The sequence below is a fragment of the Oryzias melastigma genome, linkage group LG7, assembly GCF_002922805.2.
Source record: "Oryzias melastigma strain HK-1 linkage group LG7, ASM292280v2, whole genome shotgun sequence".
In the NCBI taxonomy this organism is placed as follows: Eukaryota; Metazoa; Chordata; class Actinopteri; order Beloniformes; family Adrianichthyidae; genus Oryzias; species Oryzias melastigma.
This window is the reverse complement of record NC_050518.1, coordinates 12,600,327-12,620,418: the sequence shown is the minus strand read 5'-3', so window position 1 is coordinate 12,620,418 and position 20,092 is coordinate 12,600,327. Positions and strand designations below refer to the sequence as shown.

Genomic DNA, 20,092 nt, shown 5'->3' with positions numbered 1-20,092 from the left:
AAGAATGAACCGGTATTTAAAATTTTGCACAAAAAATTAAAAAATGCCAAAAATGACTACGCTAAACAATACTGCCGTTTGATTTGTGCCTTTATTTAAAACTAAGCTATTTTTTCAAAGTTCCATTAATAAAATTATTGATTTGAAAATGGGTTTGAAAAGAGAAAATACATATAAAGATATTTTATTTTCTAAAAGGTGACCATATAATATTTGAGTGAATTGAGCTTTCACTCCAACTAATGTTTAACTTCCTTGAATTACAGTTGTTTTTTGGTTGATGTGCTTGTAGGTTATTCAGTCAAACATAGATCTAAAAAGTTTTCTTGTTGTAGTTTATTAAACTATCCATCTTCTAACCTGTTCATTCGTTGAAAGGGTTTTGTTGTCTATTAAAAAAGTTAAGTTTTGTATCTTCCCACAAGAGAGGAAACAATTTTGTCTTCCCCTATGGGTTTTGAAACTGCTGTCCACTACAGAAATGGTTACATGCAATAAAAAAGAAATGCATCACCTAAGGTCCCAATGGAAGAGATATTTGTAATTATAATTTTAGTTGAGAGAAAGACTAATTTGGAAAAAATATTATTTTCTTTTCATTTACTATGACTGAAAAAGGATTCAGATGAAAAAAAAAATATAAAATGTAAATAATAAATATCAGGTTTATCTGAACACATTAGTATAAATTTATATTAAAAGTAACAAATGCAAAACATGGTTAACCTTCTTGTGTTTTAAGCCACAATATTGTTCACATTACACAGAATTGGAGGCTAAAATCTTTGTACAAATAATCAGATCTATGTAATATAGTTGACAGATGTGATTTAATGAGAGGAGTGGGGTTCTCCAATCATGATTTGTTCAACAAATTTAATAAAATAATATATAACTTTGTATTCCTCTTTCAAATAAAAGACACAGGTTAGGTTTTATTTAGAGAAGTGATAGTATTGGGAATCCACACAGGCCATTTCTATAGCAACCTCCTCTCCAACACCCTGAAGAGCTTTAGTCTTGCAGAAACCTGGCTGACCCGTGGGTCTTACCACCCACAAAAGGAAGCCAAATCCTTTTACAGGTGAGGGGGAACGCTGACTGACGAGGAATGTTAGAAATAACAGAAATCATGTTGCTACGCGTCTTCAGTTTTAGACAGTGGCCTTCTATTCTTCTAGACCAGGGGTCTGCAGCTCCAAGCCACATGTGGCCCTTTAAGCTCTCTCTGGCTGAATAAAAATAAAATAATATTGTTTTTTTTTAAAGTAAGGATTACTTAATTAGCATTTATTTAATTTTGATTAGTTATATTTATAAATTGATGGCTGAGGTGCACATATATGATAAACTATGTAGGTTTTTGCATCCATGTTGACCTGAAGACATCTTGTTTGCTCAACGCTACCTCCAGAATGCACAGATTTTATATGCAAAACAAAACTTTGGTAAAAAGGTTGATCTTTTATGAGTTAAAAGCACATATTATCTTATGCGGCACAACAATGGTTAATAGCTGTCAAGAGCTGCACTAAGATGATTCTGTTTGGCACAGAGCATCATTTATCTTGAAAATAAGTCCATAAGCTTCTGTCAAACGCTTAAAAAAAAAAAAAAATCACATTTTGAGAGTTATTATATTTTACTCAATTTTATATCTAAAAAAAACAAACAAATATATACATAAATATATTGGCTTTATTTTTTACATGAGATGGCAGGCGTGATGCACTGGAGGCATCAATGGAATTGGAAGGTTTTCCACAAACGTGACCGCAGCGCTGCTTGTTCTTCTTTAACCAACCATATCAATATTAAAAGCAGTCATTCTTTCACTCATTAAATTTTCAAACAGGTCCAGACACGTGATACAGTTGTTGAAAGCAGCGAAGGGGGACAAGTTCAACGGTGGGGTGTTAGCAGACATCTGCGAAGTCCCGCAATCATTCACTTGGCTGCAGGCTGGTCAAGAACTACCAAACCATCTGCAATCTTCTGCTGGTACTCCCGTTCTGATCGTTTTCTGCGGTAGACGTCATCTAGAAAGAAGAAAAAAATACAGGGCTTAATTCCTCATAGATATATGCAAAAATAAAAAATAGTATATGCAACTTTAGGAGCATTAAGAGTTTTGAAAAAATAATGCCTAAACTAAGCTAATTTCTAATCTATTGACTGATACAGGTCTCTAATTTACTACAAAAGTAAAAATATATGCCATAGTGGAGCAACTCTTTTAAACACTGAAGAAGTTTGAGTTGAGATTTTGACTAACTCCCGGACTCCTCTAGATTCTAGAACAACATGCTGCTGTTGTAATAGCTGCACACAAGGCATTTCCTGAAAGTAAAACTTTCTTATCACCACATACCTTCATGTTTATTTTGTATTTTTTTGCACTAATATGCTTTTAATCTGATTGTATATAGAGACAGCAGCAATAAAGGCATATGGTACATAGAGAGAGGGCTTTAAGGTTTTGAACATCATTTTCATATAGTTTTGGCAAATATATATCTTAAAAACAGATTTGAACTGCTCCTTAATGAACCATACTAATAGAAGGACACAGAACTTCTATATTCTTTTTTTAACAAATTAATACCAAAGTAAAAGTGCTAAGAAATGTTTCTGTAATTTTTCCAAAATAAATGAATCTAGTTAAAATTATATTGTTCTATAAAATCATCATAACAGGCATCAGGAGGAGCAACATTTTAGGTATTTATGCACCATTTTTTTACATTTTACAATATATACAACTGTTCAAACTAGCAGTTTCTAGACAATATTTTTAGGCCATTCTGTTGAGGACAGTTACAAGCAGAGCAGCACGAGAAGTTATCAAGCTTTAACAGCGGACATTTTGGATTTCCCCTTAAAAAAAAAAAAAAAAAAAAAAAAAAAGCAGAAGCTGAATGTTCCTTGCATACTCAGGGTTCAGTAACATAATGGCTTAGTGGTTAGTTGTCCTCTCTGTTACTAAGCTCTTTGTTTTTAAATCCACTCATCTGCACATCTTTTTTTTCCCACAAAATTCAAATTAATTAGGCTGCAGTAAACGATGACATTTTAGGTACAGTGTGCAGAAGATTTTCACAAATCTAGTCCATAAAAAAACCAAGGATATCAAATGAGGAATTGTCTATTTTTTGGAAAAAAATATCTGCTTGTGCCAGAGGAAAAATATCAAACAATAACAGGATTAAGGCTATGGTTGAATTATTTATTTATTTATTTGTTTGTTTGTTTTAAATCACAAGAGGATTTACAGCCCCTTTATTTCTCCCAGAGCAGCGCAACTAATGCGAAACAGGTTTTCAGTTGGAGTAAAACCCTTTTGGCTTACACCGGCCTTTTTGAATCCTTTATTTTTTCGTGATGTTGTGTCCTACAGCTGTATTTTTTAAAGCACTAAAGTGGTCATGAGGACTTCCATGCTTCAGCAGATAATAATTTTGACCTTTTTAACAATCATTTCAATTTGCCTGCAGTTGCAAAAGAAACAACCGATTCCTCTTTTGCTTCAAAGTTGCATGATTGTTTAAAATGTGATGCAAACTACTGTGCATCGCAGCAGGCAGTGGTTCTTAAAGGCAAAAAGCATTCTACTCCAATTAAAACTGAATTAGCCTAGACATTTCTCATGTTTTAGGTTGTTTATCAATTAAGGTTTGTGTTTAAAGTTGGATTGTTTCTTCTTTACCTTATAGTAGTTTCCTAATATTATTTTGGCTTAACTTTTACTTTCTATGCTATGTAAATTTGTATTCTGGCATCAAACATCTACATTTAAACTTTAAAGTAATATCCCACAATTTTTCTGACAGTTTTGTCTACCACAGCTGTTCTGTTCCATGCATTGGTCACATCCTGTATTTGACTACTGTAACTTCCTCCTTTTTGTTCTCCCATGTAAATCCATCCATAAGCTTCAGATGGTCCAACTTCCTCCATCGATCACATCAGCAAGTCCATCTCAGAACTGAGCTTAAAATCATTTTTCTTCACTTTTGAACTTCTCCCCAACCTGGTTCCTCTCCACCTCAGATCTCATTCTGCTCCATCAACTCTCTAAGGCTCCAGAAATCATCCTCAAGTTCTCTCCTCTCCACTCTATCAGCTCTTTTTCCATGGGGTCAAGAGCATTCAGTAGATCTGCTTCTAGCCTCTGGAACTGTCTAATGCATGACCTCTGCACTGTAAACTCTCCATAAGTGATTAAAGACCCACTCCAATGACAATTGTGCTTTTAAAATGTTCCTGTAGCACGTTTCTCATTATGGCGGACATATATGAAGCAAATTAGAATAAAATTGCATTTCTGAGAATTTATTTATTCAAATTAGGAGCAGACACAAATATTTCAGTTTGAAAATGCTCATAGTTGTAATATACAAACTACAACTGTTAAGCTCCCTGTTCCACTCTTCTCTAGTGCATCCGCTTCCAGATAAATAGATCAGATAACATCTTTGTTTTCTTCATCTGAGCTGACATCTGGCTCAGAACTGTATGGCTGGGGTTGTGAGGGACTGTAAGCCAGTGGGACAAAGTGTAAACAAAAGGATGATGGAAAATTACTCAGCGTCAATAGTCCCATCCAGAACTCAGAAGTGAATTTCTAATGATCTCCTGCTGATCTGCAGAAAATGATGTCCAAGTAAACAATACAGTTTTTTTGTTTGTTTGTTTGTTTGTTTTTTGGCCTTTAAACGCCCTAATCATAATTAAAAACCAGTGGTAATAATTTTTGAAAATAGAATAAAAGATGATCAAAGTGGGATTTTAATTCAAGGTTTTTGTTTGCCTTTAATACTTAGTAAATTGCACAATATCACATTTTACTGACATTGAAATTTGCTTTTTTATTTAGATGCACCTGTAATGCAACCGAAAGTGCCATTCATGACAGTGCGTCGACAAATATAATGATTTTCAATATTATTATTTAAAAAAAATCTCATTGTTGGAACACATTAGAGCAAATCCACTCAGTCTTGTGGCACAACTAACATATTCATCTCAATTTGACTGATGTAATGCAGTCAATCAGGGAAAGCATAGTTATCTTTCAGGTTAGCCTTATAGAGCTGCTATAAATAGTTTTCTTAAATGTCTTAAATATGTTTTTGTATCAACAGAAGATTGTAGGGCTTATTTACTAACAGGAAGAAGAAACTTTTGGAATTTAACAGAAAATAATCTCTACACTATTAATGTCCAATGCTGGTATTTATGTAAAAATGTTCTCTTTACTATTAAAAGAATAGAATTTAAAGCTGCTTTCGTGGTTAAAATATATTTTAATCATTTGGTATTTGTCTGTTTTGAGAAACTCATTTGACATCATAGCTTAGCGTGTTTTCAGCTGATCAAAGACGAAGATAAATGTACATTTTTCTTGAACGAGTAGCTCGATGTAACCACAAACATAACAACATCACCTGCAACATATCACCTGTCTCTCATTAGATTTCTAAAATGACCGCGTGTGTATGAAAGGTTAGGTTCTTGTAAATTTCTGCACTTACAGAAAGTCTCCTTCCCTATCCTCACATTGATCATGATCCACTCCATGACTCCTCCGATGCAGAAGAAGATAGGAAGGAACCTGTACGCTCCCAGGCGCCGTTTTCCCGGGACGATTTCCAACAAACCTCGAATGGTTTTGCTACGATAAAACATGACTTTTATTCTAAATACACATTCGTGAAATAAGAGCTCGCCGCGCCGGATGACTCTTATGTGTCCTTTGCAAATGTTATACGAGCAGAAAAAAATGTGACACAATGTTTGTTCGTTTTGTTTACAAGCCTTGAAAAAGACGGGCGGAGACCATCAGAAACCGCACAGGATCAACTATTACTTTCCAAAGGTGCTTAAAACGAACGCATACAACATGTGACGTAACATCCGGTTTAGCTGAGCTATATCTGTTATAAATGTTTTTAGGTAATGAGTCAACTTTATTTCAAATATTAGACTATATATAAACATTATGAAAGTTAATGTATTCTGAAAGTTAATGTATTATTCCTTTCGTTGTTTTATTGCAAGTTAGAGATTGTTATTTTTAGAAAAGCAACGGAATTTCACCCAAGACCATATTTTATATACAGTCTATGCCCAAGACAGGCATTAGTACCCAGTTACAGATAAACATGGAGGATTTTTTTTCTGTTTTATTGACAAAATATTTCAACAATACAGCATGAATATCTAAATATATATATATATATATATATATATATATATTATTGAGTACAAAATGACGCAGAACAAAGCAGCATTAAAAGGTCTCAATCAGAATAAGTGAGAGAAAGAAAAGAATAACAGTAATGTCGCACAAGAGTAAATAATATATAAACATATTTTTCTTAAAAGAAAAGAAGAGGGATATATGTTACTATATAGATTGCAGTTTCTCAGAAAAATAAATATACAAATTAAGGTCTATTACCTTCTTCAATAATTTGCTCTAAATGTTCAAATAAGACTGAGCATTTTACATTATTTTTAAGTAGACTTCCACATACATATTTCATTTTTGAAACCAACAAAAAGTGGGGGCACTGTCAAAAATGACATTTATGTATATAAAATTTTGCAAATCTTATTAAAGTAATTTTTGTTTTATTTTTGTAGACCAAATCTAATAGTTTGGGAATTTAAATCGGGGAAATAAACACTACTATCGGTTAACCAGGGCTGAAAATCAGACCAGAAAGTTTTGCATTTCTCACATGAATACAAAAGGGTGCTTAACTGTTTCTATGTTGTTGCTACAAAAAGTGCACCTGTTTGTGTCAATATTTGATTCATTATGAAAGTAATCATTAGATGGGTAAATAGCATTAAAGATTTTGAAGTGATTTTTTTTTTTTTGCTTTTGGTGTAATTGGAAAATAAAGATATTTTGTTAAAAAGTTTGGATTGTAATCTCTAAATATATATTTTCTTTTCAGTTAAGATGGGAAAAGATGATTAGTAAAGGTTGTTCTTAAAAATGTATCGTTACCCATCTTGTCCTTAAACTGAAAACCATCTATTAATGATGGTTTCCTAATAATGAAAGAAGAATTTGCTAAACTAGCTTTGGACATTTGAATCATTGCTATCGAAATTACTTTTATAATTTTAATGAATTTACTTTTAGTACATCATATGCTGATGCATAAAAATCACATTTTGATGTGAATTTGCTGTATAATAAAACATTTCCATTGTTGTCTAAAAGATGTAGAATTTTCCATATTCCATGTTCCATCCAATCCTTATAAAAAAGGATTTTATATTTATTAATATGGTTCTATATTAAGTTGGTATGAGCGGAAAAGTTGTGTTTATATATCATTTTTCTAATTGGTAATTTAGATAATTCAAAGTCACATTTAAGAAAAAAATTAATGCCACCAAACTTGTCAAAAATTATTTAAGGGGAAAGAAAACCAGAACCTTCCCCAAACATCTGTGAAAACAAACAGCCGCTCCAGCAGAGTGGTTAGATCTGTGGCTGAAATTGAGTTTTTCACCCATTGGTTTGACCAGAAGATGGCATCATCAACACTAGAATGAGTTTCTTGTAGTAGGATGCAGTTAGCTTTTAGCCCTTTACAGAATAGAAACATTGCTTTTCTTTTAACATTATCTCTGAGACCCCTAACATTTAGTGAAACAAAAGATACATTTGTGTGTAACATTTATTTTGAACAAGAACGGAGAAAATGAAAAGAATATCAAACTTTGAATAAGAAAAATTGATGAGTTTTCCTGTGTAGAAGAGAAGAATAGAGAATGATTGATGCAGGTACCTCCTACCCCATTAAAAGGAATTCTTGGCTGTCCCTCTTTTTGTAGAGTTCAAAAACAAACTTCGCAGTGAACAGTTTTCATCCATCTGCGGCCGTTGATGTAGCAGACAACTCCTCTGCAGTACGCCTTTTGCCCTGCATTTCTGGCTTGTAGTATTTTTGGCCAAACTTTTTCCCTTTCTAGGCAACCATTCAATCCTCACCAAACCATATTTTTTCAGTCTCACAGATTCTGGCATCTTTTGATTTCTTCCTAATTCCATCTCAGTGTAAACACTTCATAAACTGGATAATGACCTGCTGGTTTCTGCCTTCTTCTTTCCTTCCAATCCGATGTACAGTGTCTACATAGTTCTTCATTTGATCAGACCGAGATCTGATCTGACTTTTTTTCTCGTACTTTTACAGCTTTTTATTGTAAACAGGGCTCTAGAGTGCGACCAAAATATTTGAAGGGTTCCATTGCTCTGTTGGGAATGTGGACTTACAGCACATGTTAGATTAAATTTACAAGCATAAAGCTGAGGAGTGTTTATCCAATCTAGAAGAAGGTGGATTAAAGAAGGACAGTAGAACTCAGTCTATTTTTTTCAGGCTTGAGAGACATCAGTCCAATTGTATTTCTATTTTACAATTAAATACTAATGGGGTAATTTCTGATGATAAAAATACCATAGCAAAAATATTGCTCTGATTTTTATAGCAAACTTTGTTCTTCCAGCTATTGTTCTACAACTCCTTCTTCTACCTTTCTTAACTCTGTCAGTAACTTTACTCCAGTAAGTGAAGCAGACAGAGTCTGTTGTGATGAGGTCATTATTGACAAAAGTTCTTAAGCATTTTGTAACAAAATGCTAATGGTATTAAGCTACTATAAAAATTTGATAATTCTTCTTTACTCACTCAAATGTTGTAGTGTCTCCGACAGAAGATTGCTCTTTAATTTAAATTTTTTGCCACTGCAAAAGTTCAGCGAAGCCTCAATTAATTCTTTACTGCACTTCAGGTAAAACATCCTTCTGCTTTTCCCCCTTCGTCAAAGTCAATGAGAGTAGGTCAAAATACAAACGTCATCATCCAATCAGCGATGTCCGTCTAAATCCTAAAGTACTTACCTTTTCTGGTTTCTTTTTTGTTTTTCATTTTTCAACATTTCATTTTGGTTTCTGAAAAAAAAATATTTTTATTATAACGTCATTTTGCTTTTTTAATAGTTGTGATCTTTGAAATGCTTAATTTTTTTTCTGAAGTTTTTTTTTTTTTTTTTTAATTGGAGTTTCTAAAATTTTATTTTTTTTAAATCATTTTGCTTTTTTACTTCCTGTTGTGATTTTTAAACTTTATTTCATTTTCTTTTCTAAAAAGTTTTTATTTTTTGTTTCTAGAATTTCATTTTGATTTCTTAAAAGTAATGTTTTTTTTAAATTCTTTGTGATATTGAAAATGTTTTCAAGTCAAGTGATTTGGTAATGTAATTTGTACTTCAGAGCCACCATATAAATAGAATAAAACTAAATTAAACTATTTTTTTTATTTCAATTTTCAAAATTAAGTCAAAAAAGGCAAATATGTTATTTTTTAAATTTTACAAGCTTAAAGTGTTAGATTTGAAGCTTGAATACTACACAAAACCTTCTGCAAACATCTGAAGTTATAAAGACAACCAAAAACATACTGAATAAAATGAGACAGCAATTGGATTTATTTTGGCTGGGACGATGGAACACATCTTCTTTGACATGACAGCTAAGCACAACATTATAAAGCGTTCACAGCAGGTACATACATTACACAAGACACATGCAACAACTTTTAGGGGATTGAGAAACAGTACCATACAAAGGGGTTAGGAGATCTAAGTCTCTAATTCTACTCACCACTGGTCTACTGGAACAGAAATAACCTCGGTATAATATTTACCGTAGCAGAGGTACACTCCTAACACCTCCAAGTGTACACTGTGACTGTTTTAATCAAGACAGCTTTTATTTTCCGATTATTTCTTACTCTTCTTTGGAAATGATCTGAAATTTACACGAGTTATCTTGAATTGAGTACAGAAGTATTAACTACGTAAAGGAACTAGACTCCCTACAATAAATAAAGGATCATTTATAAACATTTTCATTATCAAGTTGTAAGATTGGTTTCTGAGAATTGTTAAGTTTGCAGAAACACAAACTTGAGTTGTCTGGTCTTAAAACTGGGTGGCCAAAACAATATTTCATATTTTATTCTTATTGCTTTGTGTAATGCACCATCATTTCTAAAATGAGAAAAAAAGGATCAGACTTCACTGCAGCAGAATGGACTTTTGCTCTTTCCTTTCTTTTTTTCCAATGATTTGAGTAATACAAAGTCATTTAAAAGTAATGTCACAACAATTGTGCACTAAATCAGTCCTCAACTTTGTGTGCTGGCCTACAGAAAGTCCAGTGATGCTCCACGGTGTTCTCATTTGCACGTTCGCTCATATGGTGCACACGAGTGTTCCGGATGGTGAAACCTTGTTTCATTATATAGTCCATGAGATGAACGCGCAGTGAAACCTCTTGATGATAGTCACATGGTCCAAAGGTAAATGACACCTGACAGTCTCTGGTGTCCATCATGTGTTTGTTCCACTTGGTGAAGTTGTTGGAAATGCCCTCTAGCAGGGCGTGAACCTTTGTTGTTATAGTTAGCTGTGTGATGATAACAGCAACTGGGTTGGAGTATTTGGACAGTTTCCGGGTGCTAGAAAGCTCCACCACCTGCTCGAAGATATCAGGAGGATATAGGGGTTTAGGATCATTAAGGCACTGGATCAAAGGTTCGATCTGGTAGAAGTCAGCCTCTTTCCGCAGCAAGTCCGTCTCCGTGAAGTCCACTGGTAGTGTGAGCTCAGATGTCCTCAGGAAGTTCAGGATGTACCTGAAAAGTGTTCCATCCCGATCGATGAAATAATTCCCCTGGGAATCCCGAGCTGTGGGGAAATCGCCCCGGAACATGGCACCCAGCATGGAGTCTGGATAGCGCTGTAGGGTGGATAGACTGGTGGTATACAGGTGGCCTCCCACATTCAAGGTAACAGGAGTAGTCATCTAGAGAGGAGAGCAGAGTTTGTTTTGTTAGCTTACACACTGAAGTTCTGTATAAGCAAACATTAAAGTAATTATTTCCATCTGTGAGCTAAATTTATGCTCAGTAAGCTTAGGCACATTGCTCAATTACTTTTTGGCACACAAACTAAAAAAAAAATGTTTTGAAGATATTCTTAGAGGAGAAGACACAAAAATAAACCTGGATCATGTTGAATTAAACACTAAATTATGTCCTTTTCACAAACTATGCACATTCCTGAGTTGAGTTACAATGAGTATTTGGCAGAGATTTTGAAAGACCAGAAGATAGCTGGTTTTTGTTGTCAATGTGGAACACCAAGCTAGGTTTTATTTTCACAAGGATGATGGAAGTGAATGACAAACAGCCTAAGTCCTTTGCAGAGGTCCATCAGTGCTCAATCATATATATTTATATGGGGAATATAGGGAACTGCAATAAATATATCTGATTACTGGAACATGTTTACTTCCTCTTCTCTCTATCACCAGTTTTATAATCTTTAGGTTATGCCCCTGCTGCTTAAAATGAAAAAGAAGTACTCTGATCAGTTTATGGGGATGCCAATGTTTTAATTTGATGCTCAACAGTGGAAATAAGAAATCAACAGAATGAGAAGTCTGAAGACTGGTTTTTCTATGATCCGGTTCTGGTTAACCATTGAAAACAAACAAAATATGAATTTCAACCATCTCTTACCCTATGGCCCCAGTCCCCATTATCCATTTGTAGAAATTCTACTAGGTCGGAACCAAAGTAGAGAGGGAGCGTGGTCAGGATGGACTCCCTTTAATTGTACCAGTAAAACAAAGACAAGAAAAACAGTGACATTAATACGAGACATTACAAAAACTCATCAGAAGAATAAGTGAGAAGTAACTCAGGCAAAGAATGTCCTGTACTTAAAGCATCAGATTTAATTAAATGCCAACTCTGATCAGCTTTTGATCTATTTTAAAAGTGTTCCCAGTAGTTTTTTTTCCTGATTCACAACGATTTAAAGCTTAATTTTCTTTATACATGTCCTCCTCCATCATAAAAATCCCACAAGAACATGTTATAAACACCATTTTAGTCAGAGTGGATCTTTAACAATGTACCTAATAGCTATTTTTGGGTCATATTAGTGCATTTAATAATCAAATAATATACATTTACTTTATTAGTATATTGTGTTTATTAAGGAAAACAAAAACTGCAACATGCCAGCATTAGGCTAGTTGTATCTATAAATTCTATAAACGTAGGCACCCTGAAAAACAAGAAAAGTGTAAGATATTAGAAAGTTATTCATTTAAACTGAGAAAACAAGAGTAAAAGGAGGAAAGTGTGGTTTTACAGTTGAACAAAAGCTCCCATATGTTGAGGTTAAATGAAAATAAAATGGGTAGAATGAATCCTCCAAAATCAAAGCATTAGAAATATTAGTAAAAGAACAAATACTTGAATATTTGTTTTCAATACGAACAAAAAGTCAATCTTGGCTAAATCTTGATACTTGAGGTGACATTTGGTATTGAGTGAGTGTGGAGTGATTGACTGCAGGCATAATGAGAGAAGCCGACAAAGCGAATAACAAAATAAAACACAAAACGCTTTTAAAAGTACTAAGGTGCTTCTCTGTAAACTCACGTTTAATGCAGTTCTGTAGAAAATAGTGATATACAACGCGAATACTGAAGTGGAGACTTTAAACATTCGTGTAGCTAGGAAAGCTAGCAGCTAGTTTTTTTGTTGCTAGCATGCTAGCAGCTAGCAATCCAAGAGCGCTAGCTGCTGTTTCTACTGAGGATTTAAGAATCAACCAACCAGCTCCGAATAGACAATAAAGTAAACACTCACCAGCTTTAGCTTCTTTGTTTTTTCTTCCTGAATGGCCCGTAAGAAAGCCGTCCCCGCTGTTCTCCACTAACGGTGCATCAAATGGTCATAGCCTGTGGTCTCAACGGGCAGCTGCACTCAGCGCTTCGGGCTGCAGCAGCACTGCGCACACGGGAGGAGAAAGCAGGAGGGAGGAGGAGGTCCTGCTGCTGCAAACACAGCCACCTCTGCTTCATCCACGCATCCACGGACACTCCACGTTACAGGCCTACCCAGCATGGAAGCCTTCTCCAACTGGTGCGTTTTTACGCATCAAAATGACCAGACAAAGCGGGGGGATACTTCCACCAACATAAGAATATGGCAATTCAATTTTTTATTTTTATTTTCTTTACATTTTTCCTGACGTTTTACATTCATAAATGCAAATTTTATGATAAAATGTCAAAGTTTTCTTTATTTCTGGCGGAGGTCAAACTATATATTGAATCAATTATTGCCCCCCCCCCCCAAAAAAAAAAAATGTCATGAAATTTGTTCCCAACATAAAATTATTAAGAAATTTAACTTTGCATTGTTTTACCAATCATTGCATGCATTTGTTTGTTTGTTTCTACCCTGGCACCTTATTTTACTCTGTTTATTTGACAGTATTCATATGTAAATACTATTTAAATATGAATACTTTATTGTAAGGTATATATATTTTGTAAATACCAACAATATTGCACACAATGTATATTAATAGTTTTGTAATGAAACTGACGTCTTAAAATGAAGTTTAAAATAAATGAATAAACAAACTCAATCAAGACACAAGTGTAGGTTTATAGAAAAAAAAGAGAATGTCTAAATAAAAATAGATATATCTAAAAAAAAGCAAAAGATACAACATTACAGATGTAAAACTAAAAAAATAGAAGTATTCAGCATACAAGCACATTCGTCAAGTTTTGTTGGAATAATATTCCTGCAGAACGCATTTTCTTTTAGGATACTTATATTACTGCATAACTTTTAATTTATTGAATTTATTTAATTTTATGCTGTTTTTCTTAATCTGACTAATTTTAAACTTCCTTTTGTCTTTTATTGTGAAGCACTTGTTGTAAAGTGCTATATACATAAAGATTCATTCAATTCCATTAATTAAACAAAAGATCAAACATTGTATGCAAACCTCTTTTTATTTGAATTGGAGATAAAACAAATAAATAATTCCTGTTCCCTTTCCCAGCCTTGTCTCTCATCATACTGTAGGGCACATATTTGAACTGTTTTCTTTTTTTTATCTTTTGATCAGGATGACTTCTTTGTACCACCTCTGGCGTTCTGCTGCAAGATAATGAATTCGAGGATGAGTTTGGCTGTCCGACAAGGCTTCTCCATAACCACAGAGTGACCACAGTTTTCCAGCAGGTCTACCCTGCATCCAGGCAACAGCTCTGCAATAACACTTGCCCCAGAGACATCCACCACCTGGACAAAGACGCAATCTCTTTTGGTATTTCATGAAAACAAGCTCAACTGCTGTCTTAAAATGACATTTCCATGTTACATATTGGTACATTTTAATGAGTTTGGTGGCAAAATGTGTCAATAAGTCATCTCAATAACCAAAAGAAGTTAATATTTTAACATATTTACCTGATCTTGTTTACCCCAAATCACTTGTAGAGGAGCAGTTATGAGATGCAGGTGCTCTTGTAAAGCATATCTTGACTTCTCACCAACAATCTCCATAAATACTGCAGAAATGAAAACAATGGTTTTATTTACATGTTGTTTGAGTATGAAAAACATTACAAAATGTTCCTTTTTATAAGAAAACGAACCTTCTTCATAAAACGTGTTGTGAGGCAGTCGGACATCTACCAGTCCTTGAAGAATCTAAATAATAAAAAAAATAGGATTGAAGTATCCACTAAATGAATCAAACATTTTTTTTCATAGATTTTCAAGTTTCTGGTGTCCATTGTAACGAAAAGAAAACTCATGTTACAAGTATGGACTTGACCTGCTGAGGAATTCTGAAGCGAACGTGGGAGCACAGTCTGAACATGTCCTCCATCTCCTCTGGTGTAGTAGGGATCAGTGGGATGCTGAGGGTGTAATTGCTGTGCTCCAGGTCCTGTAAGTGATTGTCAAACTTGGTCTCACACGGATGTCTTATTCCTGTAGCAGAAAAACACTTATATACTGATGTTTGACCGTGGTATAAAAGAGAAAAGGACAAAGAAATAAAACTATAAACCTATAATCTCAAATAATGTGGATTAGGAATTAAATCTGGTTCTCATAATAACCTTTGAAGAGGCTCTGGCAATTTTAAAGATTTTAATAAAACATGTAAAAACCATTTAGGCCTTTTGTTGTTTGATAAGACTTGTGCATCCTGTCATCTTTCCACCTGTTTAAAAGCCTTTCAGAACCAAGTTCTAGTCCTTCTGATTGTCAAATACATTTTTAAAAATTTTTTTGTTATTATTTATTTATACCACACCCTTCAAATATTTTAACTCTAAAAGTATCTATCACATGCATTAAAAGTGTGGGAAAACCTGTGCCTTATTACACTTTCAGAGAACCCTGCTGTGACTTAATTGATTTTGCAACATCTCAATAAATCTTCATCTCATTAAATTTTATTTCTTCCAGGCTTCCAAAAAAGAAAAAAAGGCAACACATGGAATTAACTTGCCCTCAGTTTCAATATAAAAAGTTTTCCAGAGCTTTCAACTTCCTCTTGTGAAAGTTTATTTTAAACTAGAAGAACTTTTTATTTTTTGGAAAGCCAAATAGATTTGACGCTAAAATAAAATGCATTCTAAAGGTGTAATGAAAAAAAAAAGTCAAATACACACAAAATGTGACCAACCATGCAACCGTGTTTTGTAATTAGAATGTCAGATGGATTAAAATCCAAATTTACTGGACTGTGTGCAGTGCTGGACCAAGCCAAACATGTTTTGACCTAAAAACAAATGACTTTTAATATATATATTTGCAAGTTTAGACCCGATAATGTGACAGTGCAGACTCCGGTGATGTCTCTAACTAAAGTGCCACAAATAAACGCATGCAGTCACTGACCGTCTGGACAAATGAGAGTCATGCTGCAGAGTTCTGAAGGATAACAAGCTGCATAAACTCCTCCAACATTTCCCCCCATGGAGGTTCCAACCAGATGAAAGGGTTTCCTGTTTAGGTGAATGGATTCCACAAACTGGAAACATTGAGAAATAATTAAAAAAAAAAAATATTTGAGTATCTGATGTGAACTTTTTTTTATAGCACTAACATACCTGATGGATCCTCCTGACTTGCCCCTGAATAGAATAATCATCCGTGTTGGTGCGTGTTGTTCCTTCATGGCCTGGCATGTCCACACACACAATGTGCAGATGTTTGGGTAGATACTAGATCACAAGAGGTGAATACTTGCAGGTCAATACAAGTATTACATTTTTTCAAATTGTAAAAAGTAACAATTTTCAGAAAGTACTGTGAAGCCCTGAGGGTATCAAACACACTTTTATTTTACAATAACATTTATTTTATAATTATTATGAAAAAATTATACTCTTTTGGCTAAAATTTCTAAATTATTTTTAGACACTTACAGTCTGAAAATTGCAAACAAAAAATCTCCAAAGTTCATTTATTATAAAGCTTAGCTTCATGCTTTTCAGATTAAATATTCAGTTTTTCACTTTAAACAGACATTAGTTCCACTTTTTTTTCCCTTGGACAGCCTCATTTTTATGTTAGCCACAGATCAGAGTTATTGTTACCTTGACAACAGTCAGCCATGTGTCTTTGTGAGCTGAGAATCCATGGAGCATTAAGATAGAAGGTCTTAATCCAGGCTTTCCTCTGTAGGAGTAACAGAACCGATAACCTCCACAATCTGCATAACGTACCTGCAGACCCAAAGTTCTCCTCCAGTACCTGTGCAAATGTGTACACCTGATGTTAAAAAAGAAGACTTGTTTTCTAAAAAAAAAAAGTATTTATTCTATTAGGAAAGTATACATTATTTTATTACTTTTTAATAAGGAAAAATGTGAGACTGAAATAGATTGTGTCAAACCACAATATCAAACATGTCCATCCACAAAAATGGGCACTTAAAGAAGCCAATTAACCTATGAAGCATGTTTTTGGACAGTGGGAGGAAGCCTGGAAATGACCCATGTTTATGCACGGGAAGAGCATGAATATCAAACATATAATATTTAACACACAACAAAAAAATATCATAGGCCTACAAAGAAATAGAAATAGATTTTATAACAGGAAACAACTTTGTCAAAGTGCCTATTTCCATTAAGAAATTAAATAGCGTGTCTCTATGGACACCACAACATGAGTTTGATGCCAAAGCTGAGAAAACAACATGAATGAAAATGTCCAAAAATATTAGAACTATTACAAAAAAATGTACTTTTACCTAATAAAATCAGATTATAAATTACTTCAGAGTATTTGTTAGATATACATCTAATTATATGTTTTAAAAAGCTTTTTTTTAATTTAATTTTCATATAAATGTAGACCATCAAGATGTTCTGAAATCTCCTTTATATCAACAGTTGGAGTATTTTCTGCACCTACCAGTAATACACTTTTATGAGTACAGATGGCCAGAGCAGGAAGGAGGCCAGAAAAGCCAGGATGGGAATAGCCAGTGTTCCTCCAGCAATAACAAACAGGTTCACCACATCTAAATCAGCTGCCATATTTCACCTAAAATAGATGAAACATGCACATTATCATACAATACCACAAGAGGAAGAACATTTAAAAAATAAAAAAAAAACAATGTGGAGAAGGTACCAACTGTTTTAATTTTTACAGCGGCCATTTGTAAAAGTGTCCAAACTTACGTTCAGATGATTATTCCCTTTCTTTGTTTTTCAGCCACTTGCAGGCATGTGAACAAAAGTTGATTAGTTTGACACAGAATCTCTGAGATTCCTTATTCTTTTTTTCTGTTAAAAAAAGGTTTAAATAAAAGAACCGTATGCTGAAAAAGATAATGCGTCCCTGTGGGAGTTGTTGTGTTTCTCCAGTCCGTGGTATTGTTGCTCTGGTTAAAACTTATTGATTGTTTTCTACCATGAAAGAAAACCAGGCCACTCATTCGGTCAAACTTTTAAAGTGAACGCAGTAGATGGCTGTAAAAAAAACATATTTAAAATGTAAAATGAGTGGTACAATTGATGAATAATAGATTTATAAAAATCTATTGGAGGTTTTGTGATTTGGAGTGAATGGCTTAAATGTTGGAATTTATTTAAAAAAACCTTGCCCCACAAAAATAAAATGTTATTACTCTCAATATTAGGTTAAAGTTGACTATTTTTAGTAAAAAATATTATGTCAAAGGATGAAAATAAATGTTTTCAAACTGCATTATCATTACAGTATGTCTTTTAACCTCGAGGCCACTACTTACCACTGGGTGTCATGGTAGAGGCAAACTGTGGCCCGTCTGCAGGCTGTTATTTGCAAAGATCAGTGGAGATTTAGCTCATCCACAGACCATGAGAGGACACTTCTGCCTCAGCTGGAGGAGCAGCTGTGAGCAATTTTAGTACTTTGGGATGCAGCAGTAAATGACACATGCAAACCTCTTATTTAGACCTCATTCAAAGGCATTTCGGAGACCCAATCAAAGCTCATCGACAGGGAATTGACCATACTACGGTCTCAAACTGACAGTGTATCTTAAATATGAACACGTGATAAAAACAAAAGTTGCATAAGCACAAAGAAATAACTATTTTTGGTGTTGTTGAGACATTTTTTCAGCATGCTCTCTGTACTTCTTTGCCCCTGATAACACCACAGTGGTGTTTAACTGTCATCCTGCAGCATCGCTGGTCCACTAAAGATGACCTACATACAAAGTAGAGCAGAATAAATGGACACAGAGATGCTTAGCCTGCACTGGAAGAATTCTCGTGTTTGAGTTTATATAAGACAGAGGGGCTGTCTTAAATCTACTCACATGTTTCATGTCACAGTGGATCCAGAAAGGAAATCCTGACACAGCAGAGCCAATAGAAAGAAAATGCTACATCACTGTCTGCTAGTGTTAAAGTGAGATCACGAGCATTGTGAAAAATAAGACCTCATGTCAAGTTGAAACATGACGATGTTTGTCCTAGAAAAAGCCAGTTTGTAGTTAGAGTGTTTAAATATTCAGGACATTTTGCATGCCAGGTTTATTGTAACTGTATCTGTAAAATTCTGAGCAGTTTTCTTATGAGGTCATGGCCAAACTATTTCATTTCTTAATTTCCCTATAGAGCTGCGCCAGAATTGTTTGAGCTTTCGTAAAGTTGAGGGAGTGACATGACCAAAAGAGCCAGATGAGTCATTTGCTGCAGCAGAAAACATGTGGAGGTTCTCCCTTTCAAGCAGGCACTCTGCCTTCAGTCTCATGGAGAATCTTCCTCCGATTCTGGACCGATTCAGATCTGAAACTGTGGCCTCCAGGAATTGAGTGGATCTTTAAATGTTAAAATGTCTGAACTTGTTCCTCAACAGTCTTACTCGAGAGTCCCTCTGAAATCTACAACTGAACGGCTTTGTAAAAAAACACAAACATAAAAAATGAAAAGAGCATCAGTTGATGTGTAGATTGGACAACAGGACAAACCTGATTTGTTAGGAACAAACACCTTGGGTCTCTTGCTGTCAACACAGCAACAATTGTAAATGTCATTCCAAACAAAGCCGGAAAAAGGCAGGCAAAACAGCAGCAAGTGAGCTTTGACTACTTTGAAAGGAAGTCAAATGACATCCTCACATTTGGTTTAGAATTTGTATGCAAAGCAAATCCTGGAAGTGGAATAAATTTTTATTGTATACTGAAACTTTGTGTGTGTTCGGTGGTTGGTTGATGGTTCCAATGTATCCACTTGCCGTCAATTAGATCAGGGGTGTCCGCAGTCATTCCCGAGGGCCGGCCTCATGCTGGCTTTTCAGAAATCTAGCTTTATCTGCTACTGGTTACCTGGATCAGGAGTGTTTAGCCAATAAGGAGCTTCAATGTCAGGTTGGTAGAAAACATGTAGGACACCGGTCCTCTGGCATATGGCTTAAAACTATATGGCTAGATAGCTCTGATATTGCATTATTGTTGCACTGCTAATGTTAGCTTGAGTTCTAGCTCAAGCTAGCTTGTTATATTAGTAGCACAAGCTAACAAGCTAGCACAGGGGTGTCAAACTCCAGGCCTTGAGGGCCGGTGTCCTTCATATTTTCCAACCAACCTGCTGTTGAAGCTCCTTAATGGCTAAACAAACATGATCCAGGTAATTAGCAGCTATTAAGGTAAGATT

General features: G+C 34.6%; 3 protein-coding genes and 1 long non-coding RNA gene across 5 annotated transcripts; 1 reads left to right on the top strand and 3 right to left on the bottom strand.

The window, feature by feature from the left end:
- Window positions 1–1,680: 1,680 nt before the first annotated feature.
- LOC112159122 (small integral membrane protein 4) lies at window positions 1,681–5,798 on the bottom strand. The gene is made up of 2 exons (XM_024293000.2): window positions 5,535–5,798; window positions 1,681–2,039 (listed from the first exon to the last, which is right to left on the bottom strand). Exons 1-2 carry the CDS (start codon window positions 5,686–5,688, stop codon window positions 1,948–1,950), a joined length of 246 nt encoding a protein of 81 aa, XP_024148768.1. The 5' UTR covers window positions 5,689–5,798; the 3' UTR covers window positions 1,681–1,947.
- A 3,695-nt stretch (window positions 5,799–9,493) lies between these two features.
- kctd6b (potassium channel tetramerization domain containing 6b) lies at window positions 9,494–13,027 on the bottom strand. 2 transcript variants are annotated; one of them, XM_024292998.2, is made up of 3 exons: window positions 12,759–13,027; window positions 11,616–11,715; window positions 9,494–10,897 (listed from the first exon to the last, which is right to left on the bottom strand). In XM_024292998.2, the coding sequence occupies exons 2-3, from the start codon at window positions 11,640–11,642 to the stop codon at window positions 10,211–10,213; spliced, it is 714 nt and encodes a 237-aa protein (XP_024148766.1). In that variant the 5' UTR covers window positions 11,643–11,715; window positions 12,759–13,027; the 3' UTR covers window positions 9,494–10,210. The 2 variants fall into 2 exon arrangements, with proteins under 2 accessions (XP_024148766.1, XP_024148765.1); XM_024292997.2 differs by having other exon boundaries at window positions 11,616–11,703; window positions 12,759–13,026.
- On the top strand, window positions 12,896–15,984 carry LOC118598951. Its single transcript, XR_004948189.1, has 2 exons — window positions 12,896–13,034; window positions 14,041–15,984. It is a non-coding gene; the product is annotated as an uncharacterized LOC118598951 (long non-coding RNA).
- abhd6b (abhydrolase domain containing 6, acylglycerol lipase b) lies at window positions 14,015–19,756 on the bottom strand. The gene is made up of 8 exons (XM_036212777.1): window positions 17,355–19,756; window positions 16,532–16,688; window positions 16,043–16,156; window positions 15,831–15,963; window positions 14,755–14,912; window positions 14,573–14,627; window positions 14,385–14,485; window positions 14,015–14,216 (listed from the first exon to the last, which is right to left on the bottom strand). Exons 1-8 carry the CDS (start codon window positions 17,477–17,479, stop codon window positions 14,037–14,039), a joined length of 1,023 nt encoding a protein of 340 aa, XP_036068670.1. The 5' UTR covers window positions 17,480–19,756; the 3' UTR covers window positions 14,015–14,036.
- Window positions 19,757–20,092: the final 336 nt, after the last annotated feature.

Coding starts and splice junctions, on each gene's coding strand:
- LOC112159122 (XM_024293000.2), bottom strand. CDS start 5,688: ATGTTTTATCGTAGCAAAACCATTCGAGGTTTGTTGGAAATCGTCCCG. Junction 2,040..5,534: donor GATAGGGAAGGAGACTTTCT/GTAAGTGCAGAA, acceptor TCTTCTTTCTAG/ATGACGTCTACCGCAGAAAA.
- kctd6b (XM_024292998.2), bottom strand. CDS start 11,642: ATGGATAATGGGGACTGGGGCCATAGG. Junction 10,898..11,615: donor ATGGGGACTGGGGCCATAGG/GTAAGAGATGGT, acceptor TCTCCTCTCTAG/ATGACTACTCCTGTTACCTT.
- abhd6b (XM_036212777.1), bottom strand. CDS start 17,479: ATGGCAGCTGATTTAGATGTGGTGAACCTGTTTGTTATTGCTGGAGGA. Junction 15,964..16,042: donor AAGTCAGGAGGATCCATCAG/GTATGTTAGTGC, acceptor CAATGTTTCCAG/TTTGTGGAATCCATTCACCT. Junction 14,628..14,754: donor GCTTCAGAATTCCTCAGCAG/GTCAAGTCCATA, acceptor TTTATTATTTAG/ATTCTTCAAGGACTGGTAGA.